Source organism: Acipenser ruthenus, chromosome 8, assembly GCF_902713425.1.
Source record: "Acipenser ruthenus chromosome 8, fAciRut3.2 maternal haplotype, whole genome shotgun sequence".
Taxonomy (NCBI): Eukaryota; Metazoa; Chordata; class Actinopteri; order Acipenseriformes; family Acipenseridae; genus Acipenser; species Acipenser ruthenus.
The window spans coordinates 56,779,950-56,789,787 of record NC_081196.1 but is presented as its reverse complement, the minus strand read 5'-3'; the positions used below and the strand labels follow the sequence as shown (position 1 = coordinate 56,789,787).

Sequence of the window (9,838 nt, the reverse complement as noted above, 5' to 3'; positions counted from 1 at the left end):
TAGCCTTTTCACTGTATAAAAATGTACAGCGGCTTTATTGACATATACATTCCATATGTTTACAGCTGCAAGATAGGAGGAACACCCAGTATTGCACTTCATTAAAATTTCAGGCTCAAAACATAACCCAGAAGATTAAATGAAACTGAAGTGTAAAGTAGCGAATTCAGAATACACCTATTTTGGATACCATCATTATATACAACATGAGATAAATCGTACACTATATGCCTTCCTAACAGAACACATTCTCAACAGGCTATACTCATAAACCAGACAAGACACTTTTTTTGCCCGTTATGCAGTCAACAGTTGGGAATACTGTACAGGATTACAAAAAAAAAAACCCAGCAGTATACATATAACATTATCTTTATTTGTATTCATAGTTAGGAAGCTGGCATTACTGATTTATTTTTTATGTTGCTCCACAATTGCCATGAACAGGTTTTATTTTGAAAGCATCGTTATGCCTCGGTGATTAAGAGGCGTGCAACGTTTATAGGAGCCGAGGGTTACAACGGCTGCATGCAAACATGTCACAAGTTTTTAAAAGTCCTGAAGATGCACTGGGTCTCCCACATCCAGGACGCTGTCTATTTCCTCTTAATTCTGGGGTTTCTTCGCTTGCTCTGCCGGTCTTTGACTGACCTGCCTTTGGGATCAGTTGAGAGGTTCCCAGAGGCTTAAATGTGGAAGGATGGTTCTGCTGGGAAACAGCATGCTTGTTCAAAAAGTGTGAGCGTTTCTGCAGACCCCACAGCCCAGTGCAAACTCCTCCCCTGTCGGGGGATGCACAACATGTAGTGGGCACTCTGAGCCTTCCAGCTGTTTACCTTTCGGACCTGCAGAGAAATAACCAGGACAATTTAGTAAAAAACAAAAATAGACATTGGAATTTTGCTGAAATTCCAATGGAATTTTGTACTGAGAAACTGACATCTGCTCAAATCAACTTCCAATCAGATCCCATGACCATACCTCACATGTATGTGTGGTTCTGAAATCCAGCCCAGCTGTTTAACAATCAAATAACGTCTTTCCTACATTTTTTTTTTTTTCATGACAAAATAAAAAACACAAGCTAACAAAAATCAATCAAACAATCCACAAGCCTTAACTAATCCCATGAAGAGCAATCCATGTGCATATTTCTATATTGTCAAAGACTTTATTATACCAGCGATAAGGTCACTCAACAACCTTGTATTTTACTCATGAAGGGGAGACGAGAGCTGCAGTTTGTCACCTTGACTGATATCAAAGACTAACAGACCCTACCTGCAGGGCAGTGTGGAAGCTCCTCCTTGGATACACTGGTCATCCTCTGAAAGTCGTCATGGCAAGCGTTACAGAAATGTGTTGTGCCAAAGCAAAAAAAGACAGCCACTGAGCAACAGTAGCGGCATTTGTACTCCAGGAAGTCTGTACCATGTTTGGAGCACATCTACAGGAAAGTGGAGAAAACAATTTACCAGAGGTTTGTAACACCTGACTTAATACACAACGAATTCTGTTGTAACAAAAATCTATTATCATAATACAAAATCTACAATATTTTGTCGATGTTTTTTTACAGTATTTTACTGAAAATGTATAATTGATGATAATATTCTTGGTGATAAACGTGCTAGAAACGATAAACACCTCCGATATGAAGATGTTTTCCTCCTTTTCTTGTATACAACCTGCTTGTCTCAATTTAGCCCATAAAGCGGTTTTTGTAGGTGTTTAATACATTCCATGTAATATAATTACAATGGAGAATTAATTTAATTCAGTTCCTCTATTGTTGGAGAGAGCAGTGGTATGTTAATTTAAATTATGAGCAGACAGAAAAGGTTTTTAAGAAAAAAGAAATTACTAGTAAGAAAGTCGCATTTAATTAAAACATGATTTCAGACAATCATGATTATATTGATAATATTTAGCAGATAATCAATAACTGAAAATGTCCTTGTCCAAACCTACACTGGTACCTACAGAGTTATACAGTATAGAAGTGCAGTTGTAGAAAGGATGACATGATCTAACTTGTTTTAAATTAGACCTTATTAATACAGGTAGGTTTTGGGGGATTGTGCCCATGTTTTTGTTCAATTAGTAATCATTACTGTTAAATTAGACAAAAACTCCTTATTGATGCAGCGCCTTGAAACAAAGTGTGCTCCCACACACACAATTCTAGGCGATGGAAGATTTATTTTTCTAATGAGCTACAAACACACAGTCTACGTACCTGGGCTCTTGAAACATCCGAGCAAGCTCCACAGATGAGCTCTCGAGGGTCATAGTCATCACCTTGTCCAGCCTCTGCATCACAGCGTGCCTCACCTCCAAAGTAGGCCTGAACAAAAGAAGCGCAACAAATCCAAACTGTATTATCAAGCATCAGTTTCAAACACTAGAGCTCTCTTACTATCAAGCGTTGCCTGCCGCCCTTCCTTCCTGACACAGAAGGCGAGACTTAAGAGTGCAAATTACGATTTGCAGTGCAGAAATAAAAAGCATCAGCCTTTCGGATCATTTCTTTAATGCATGAGTACTAGAAAAAGTTTGAATCTTCTGTTCTGGAGCTGTTAAGACTTTAGGGATTTCTGATCACTTTTTGGTAAAATCGACCTTTTCAAGCCTTAAATGCTTTACCTGGCAACATATTTAATACTACTACTACGACTACTACTACTAATAATAAATGTAATGTCCAATGTGCTTCATAGGCAGGGTTGAGACCCAATAGAGCAGAAGGAATATCATTAAGACGACTTATATTTCCTGTTCTGTCAGCCAGGAACTTTTCAAGAGCAAAAAAAAAAAAAAAAAAACATAGAAGAAAAAAAAAGGAAAACAAGGTTTTAAAACTGACCTTTTTACACTTGTAGCAGACATAGTAAGCATATCTGTTCATGGCAAAGCCAGCAGGATCACTGTGAAACCGAGCCCCAGGGGTAGTGATGGCTTCACTCTTGTGTAGCCCTTCATATTCTAACCTCATGAGAGCTTTTCTTCTCACATCTTCATACAGTTCTTTGATGGGATCCAGCAGGTCCTTCAACATTAAATGATTGATTTTTTTCTAAAAATACAGAAAGGAAATCAGACATTAGTGATTGGTAAGTGTATTTGGTTAATGCTGTGTTGGTTTAGGTCTCGTTAGATATAGTTTCACCTGGGATCACCTGAAGAATACAATTTGTGCTTTCAAAATGTTTAAACTTAAACGGTGAAGATAATGAGCTTTATGCCTTAGAAGTGTTTAACAGAAATGTAACTCTCAATTCCCACATTAGCCCTTGACCCATTTGGAACACAATATATTCTCTATTACCTTGCAGATAGGACAAGACATGAATCCAAATGTTATTCTTGGACCAAGCCATTGGTTGTCCAGAACTCGCCTGGAACACTGAAGATGGAACACGTGACTGCAATCCAACTGGAAAAACAAATATTTGAAATGCATTTGGTATTTATTATTTAAAACATGCTCAACTCTACAGTAATCTACTTGTGGTGATGTTTTATATTCAAGTTTGTATAACTGATTTGTTAATCATTTGCAATGGTCTTTATAATGCATCTACTAACATTGCTCCAAGTCTGCTGTGCTTTAAACAATTCATTTATTTAGAATGCAGGTTTTACAGACCCCATTTAGAATTAATCTTGGACGCCTAAAATAAGATGTTCAGATTTATTATGGCAGTTTGCATACAACATTTAATAAGGTCAATAATAAAAGTTCCTCAATAAACATTAATTTTTCACTTATGTAATGTATCTAAACACAATTAATAAAAGTCATTAATTGCCAGTCAGTTAATTCTGGTAACATACTGTACTTTATAAGTCTGTGGCTCTCATATCAATATGACAGGAACTCTTACTTGAACTGCTGGTGCCGCCGACAGTGCTTCAGTAAAACAGATCATGCACATGTCATCAGCATCCTGTTTGAGGCAGGATGTGCTCTTGTCACAGCCATGCAGGCAGGGCAGACACTGGTCCTCATTCTTAACCCCTCCACATGGGTGGCCACAGGGATGAGTCTTGCTGCACGCAGTTTTTGCATACTCCTGTGAAAGAGGAATAAACAAATTAAAAAGCAAGAAGGAGGAGCACACACACACACACACACACACACACACACACACAACAATTCCAATGGGAACAGCCCCTTCCCTATTTCTGTGCAGGTTATTTATTTCCAGCTTTATTTGACCGACCTGACAGTCTGCGTCAGAGCACACACTTCCCACAGCTGACAGCTCCGTTCCATTCCTCGTGCCACAGAAACGACAAGCCTCCGAGCTGCTGGATGCAGGCTTGCCTGTAAGAACAGGTTTCATTTCAGACAGTTCCGTTTTTCACCTAGACAAATCTGCAAACACCCTTCCTGAAATGTCATTACAGAAGCCTACTTCACACCTTAAAATACCAGCAGTAGCAGATGACAGATGGCAGCTATCCTTTTGTTGTACTTCATTTATTTATATTAATGAATCCTCTTAATTCCTAAGAGTTCTTACTATCGAGAACAAAAGTACTGTACATAACTGTAGCAAAGGCTAATGCCAACTAAAATCTAGTGGAACATAACTTTTTTTTTTTTTTTTTAACTGCACAAAGGTGAGAGAGGAACAAGTGGAAATAGCAGGTAATAAAGAGTATTTTAAAACTTATTATTAGGAGCTATACCATTAAGTACAAAAAAAAAAAAAAATAACAATAAAATAAAAAACTACAATATAAGTAGTCCATTAAATTACACTTCTGCTTTTCTGACAAATAAAATAAAATAAAATAAAATATCTCAGTTTATATAAAACAATATGTTTTCATTTTGGTCATCTTTAATTATAGAATGAGAGTAAACAAAGGCTGCTCCAGCTCTTGCCAATATTACCTGTATGTTCCCTGAACTCTACCATTGCCTTCATGGTTTTAGAATCTGCTAGAGCCATTAGCCAGAACAGCTTGGTCCTTCCACAGCCTTCATGAAGATCCACTTTAATAGCCTCTTCCTCTTCCTTGAACACCTGCCGTTTGAGAAAAATATGGTAAAGACTACTAGGTATAAAAGGTGCCTCATTCATCTATGTCTCACGGGCAGCTGCTTGCAATATATACATTACATCTTTTGCAGTCCTTTTTCCTGTAACGCAGTGGCTAAGCCACTGCCTGGCAGAAATCTGGGGGGGCACATGACCAGGCGTGCCCCCGCTACGCGTCGCCTATATATATATATTTTATTTTGGGTTATGTTCACGTTCTTTGCACAGTGGAGATCTAATACAAAATGTTTTCATAGAAATACAAATTTTAACTAAGGCAATTGATTTATGTTTTTTCAAGATAGAACTAATTATGCAAACCCCAACCAAAAACAACAGGAGTACTTCATTTACCTAACATCAGGCCTATTATTTGTAGTATTGGCATTTGTCGTGATGCTGTACATTCTTGTTCTGCTTCAGTTACGCAGCTTTACTATATTGGGGAACTGGATCTGTTCTAAAGTAACCCACCTGTCTCTGATGTGAGCGGGTGCGTCTGTGGAGGTGGAGGAATCGGTCACAGTCAGTACACAGGTTTCCACACATGTTACACAGGATGATAGCAGCAGTCTCCCCATCGTCATGGTTATCACACATAGGCTGTGACAAAAACACAAATACAATAGGATTAGCATGCCTTTTCAATATATTTTTTTATTATTAAAAACAGAACACTGAGATGTAAGTGAAGTTAACCCAGTGTGTTTTTCAGCTTTTATCTTGTCAATAGGAGTCATATTCAAAAGCAGATACAGTAAGGCTGTAGTTTTATTTTTTACTGTTCTATATAGGTGTACCGTAACAATTTTTATGGAAGAAAGAATAATGATTCTAGAAGCACACTTATATTAATGTCAATATACACATTACACTTCTAGAAAAAGAAAATTAAACGAATAAATGTTTTATTTTAGGTGAGAGTACCCATGTGATACTTGTCACTAGTAACAGGACAACAAATCACACAAAACCACACAACAGGTATGAATGTCTAGGCACATACACACGATCAGACTCTACCCTTACCATTTGCTTCTGTTGCCCATCTTTACCCATCCACCTGCCAGAAGAAAGCCTGTCCACATGGTCCTGGTCCAGTACACAAAGGGAAGCCAGGGCCAGCCATAGCTGTAACAGAGACATATGACTTTTACATTGAGTTTGTGCTTTTAAAAAAAACACAGGCAAGGGGGGGTGATAATAGTTCCCTCAAGGTCAGTTATATTGCAGTCCTATTAATGTCCTTCAGCATCTACTGTACAGGTTGAGAAACCCCCCCCCCCCACTCCCATACTGGTGGGTGGCAGACAACAGCACTAGGTTCCAGTGCTGAATGTAACATCCTGTACTATATATTACTTTTTCAAAAGCTATTTGAGTTTCAAGATGTTATCTCTTCGCTCCCAAGCCTCCAATATCCCACATGCTAAGCGTATTACTGCTGCTTGCTCTGGTTACAAGTCACAGTCCAGGTCTGTGTTTGTGGAATTGAATGAGGTAGAAGCGCAGTACCCTGGTAGTTGCAATGCAGCGCACTGGTGATCTGTGTTCTTCCTCCATTTTGGTTAAAGCAATGATGGTCTCAGCAATGGCATTCTTTGTGACCCGGGACCAGGCCTCAGACAGGTGCCCCTAACAAAGCAGTACATGATACACCTTAGAGAACACAACCTTAGAGGGCAACAGTCACATTACATTTGTACTATTACGTAATTAAACTACATACAGTAACGAGATGTTAAAACAGGGTTGAGTTGGCAGCAATGTCATGGAATAGCAGTGACAAACACTTAGAGATTACATGTTTGTGTTTTTTAAATTCTTACTGACTGTGGAAATAAAAAAAATTAAAAATCTGTTTCTCTGTGAAAATAACTTCACAGCCAGTGACATATATAGTTTAACAATCAATCAAAACTGAATGGCTTAGTAATTTAGGGCAAAAAATAAAGTAGACACTGCTTCTTACTGATGCCATGTCCTTGACCAGTTTGATAATGATCTCAGCAATCTGGGGTGGAGTGGAGCCCTTCATCCACCAGTGACTCTCGCCTCGCATAATATAGCTGGATAATGCAAAAAACATGAGAAAATGTGGGTAAACTCACTTTATTTACAGTATACAACCATTTCAATGCAATTCAACATCTACTGTAAGGATGCAACACATTGCATTCTTTCCCAAACTCACTGATGCCGCATAGTGCATGCCAATTCTACATAACCTACAACAATCCTGTATGTTAAAACTGAATTTTTTGACGCCACTGTTATCCAGTACTAAAACACACACACACAAAATATTTTATCAGCCATATGAACTCTTCTAAAAAAAAATTAAAAAAAAAACACTATCCTTGTAGTAATTCCAGACGGATAAAAACAATGGTAACACTAAAAGATGAATCAGAAGCATGGCCTCCTACCTGGAGTTGAAGATCATGGGCAGTGTCACTGTGGTGACTCCTTTTCCTGCTGCAGTCCCAGCTATAGTGGTTCCCTTGGCTTTCAGTTGTACAGTGAGCGCTTTGGCAATGCAGCCCAGGAACATGTCCAGGATACCCAGCTTGTTCCAATCTCCCTTTTCTGTGGAGTGAATGATGTCGCTGATATCTGCAGGAGGGAGGGCCTTCACCCCGATTATACTGGCCAGGCGAGCCGGGGTCACCTCAGGGAGGACACGCCTCAACAGAGAGGTCACCTGCAGAGGATTACAAGTCGATCAGATAACCAGCACTGTCATCATCAGTATTTATATTAGCGTTACTGAAAACTATCAGAAACTGGTCCCAATTGCGTATATATAATATAATAGTAGTTCTTCCTGCAGTACTCTTCTTTCTTCCCAGATGAGAGCAGGAACAAAAAACTAGAACAACCTTAGTACCCCATATGCTTGTGATCGGTCAAGGACAAGTTTAAAAGAGCATCAAAATAGTAAATTATCCAGGCATGTCAACTCAAGATTATTAGAAGAAATTGCACAGTTGCTCCTTACCTGTCTCTGCACCCTGGGGGAAGCGGTGTGGAGCAGGGAGAAGAGATCCTGCAGCAGAGTCAGCTGTTGGGCTAAGTACTGCCTACCCACGTTGGAGCCGCTCAGTGCCAGCACCATGGACAGCAGCTCGAAGCAGTATGCGTCCGAGGAGGCGTCTTCATCGCTGGGCTGAGAGTTGGCGTTCTCCTTGCTGGAGATGGCGTGCTCCCACTCCTCACGAACACGGGTGGCTTCCATTCGAATTGCCTGCACAATATGAGCACACACCTGTGGGCAAAGAACAAAAACAAGAAACCCTGTATGAGAAGAATGATTTAGAGAAAAATGGCTCTTTTGAAGACATTGAAAGACACTTCTAGTGGTAACGTTTTTGTCACTGGATTCCGTCTTTTAGTAATTCTAAATTCAGCACTATTGAGTGTTTGATAGTTATGGATATGAATAATGGCGAATGACGGTTCTTCCTCCTACGGAGAGGTGGTTCAGAAGCCTGGGTTGGTCTTTGAGCAAATGGAGATTGCTATTACAGGACAGTATTTTCATACTATTTCAAACAACAAAAGTAGATTTAATTAATTAATACATTAGGGTTACATTTCTCACTTGCTGCTAAATTATTCTGTCTTCCAAAAGCTAATAGGAATATTTGAATATTGTATAAATGCCAGACTGAAAAGATATATGTCAAGTTTTATCTAGGATGCTTATCTTTTTTCCATCATCCTCCATGCTAGCATACCTGCTTCTGAAGGTTTGTCAGCTTACTCCTGCTGAATATAATCCCAACCATGTGCTCCTTCAAGTCTGCATCAGATGTAGCCTAGGAAACAAAGTGCAATATAAAAAGTAATATTATAATAGTAATCATTAATGTTTGATACCATCTTTTTTTTCTATTCGTAGACAGAGATAAAAAAAACCATACCCAAAAGGCACATGCCTTTATTAATTGCAGATAATATATATTTTTAGCACACCTAATTCTAAATCCAAAAGCTGAGCAATGTGTTTTGTACTACATTAATACTTAAACACTTTGTAGATCAAAACAGCAATGCATACACACTCAATTTACACAATTATTAAATCAGTATTTGTACAAAGCATAAACAGAAATGTACCCAACAGAACAACAGACAAGCAATTATGTCTTAATTTAGAATCAGACCACAGTCACAGAAACCAGAACATGCTTTAATTCCAAGCAAAAGTGCACCACACTTGGAGAACGCTCGTTTAGCTTCACGGCTCCGACACTTTGGAACTCTCGCCCAGCTTTGGTGCGTGATGCTCCCACCATCGCTCGCTTTAAATCAACTCTCAAGACCCATCTATTCTCTCTTGCTTTCCATGCTCTTTAAGCCCGATATCTGCTATTAGCTGCTGTGTTGCTGCTACTATATCATGTATTATGCTACTATCATGTATTATGCACTTTCCACTGTATTTCATATATTATGTTTACTGTCTATCATGTATTATGCATTTCTCTGTATTTAAAGTACTACGGATTTTCTTGTTGTTACTGCATCTTGTAAAGCGCTTTGTGATGGTGGTCCACTATGAAAGGCACTATATAAAATAAAGACTGATTGATTGATTAACTGTCTGCAATGTCCTCTATGCTAATGCCACAATCATTACCTTGTCCTCTCCTTCAGGAGAAGACAGTAAGTTCTTCTCCTCCTGTTCTGGAGTTGGCTCTGCATCCCCACAGATAAGTTTTCCGAACACCTGTACAAAAAAAAAAAAAAAATCTAAGACATCTTAAAGCAGAAGTCAG

At 38.8% G+C, this 9,838-nt stretch overlaps 1 protein-coding gene across 22 annotated transcripts in view; it reads right to left on the bottom strand.

Moving 5' to 3' along the window:
- mycbp2 (MYC binding protein 2) overlaps positions 1-9,838 on the bottom strand; it is a 98,158-nt gene continuing 88,320 nt past the window's right edge. For all 22 annotated transcript variants that reach the window (XM_059029314.1, XM_059029323.1, XM_059029326.1 and 19 more), the window contains 16 exons: positions 9,700-9,789; positions 8,795-8,875; positions 8,056-8,322; positions 7,484-7,758; positions 7,027-7,123; positions 6,570-6,689; positions 6,084-6,185; positions 5,529-5,657; positions 4,907-5,039; positions 4,227-4,330; positions 3,888-4,076; positions 3,329-3,436; positions 2,867-3,076; positions 2,240-2,347; positions 1,282-1,447; positions 1-845 (listed from right to left, as the gene is read on the bottom strand). In XM_059029314.1, the coding sequence (XP_058885297.1) occupies positions 730-845; positions 1,282-1,447; positions 2,240-2,347; positions 2,867-3,076; positions 3,329-3,436; positions 3,888-4,076; positions 4,227-4,330; positions 4,907-5,039; positions 5,529-5,657; positions 6,084-6,185; positions 6,570-6,689; positions 7,027-7,123; positions 7,484-7,758; positions 8,056-8,322; positions 8,795-8,875; positions 9,700-9,789 (2,295 nt within the window). In that variant the 3' untranslated portion in view covers positions 1-729. The remainder of the gene's footprint in view (positions 846-1,281; positions 1,448-2,239; positions 2,348-2,866; positions 3,077-3,328; positions 3,437-3,887; positions 4,077-4,226; positions 4,331-4,906; positions 5,040-5,528; positions 5,658-6,083; positions 6,186-6,569; positions 6,690-7,026; positions 7,124-7,483; positions 7,759-8,055; positions 8,323-8,794; positions 8,876-9,699; positions 9,790-9,838) is intronic.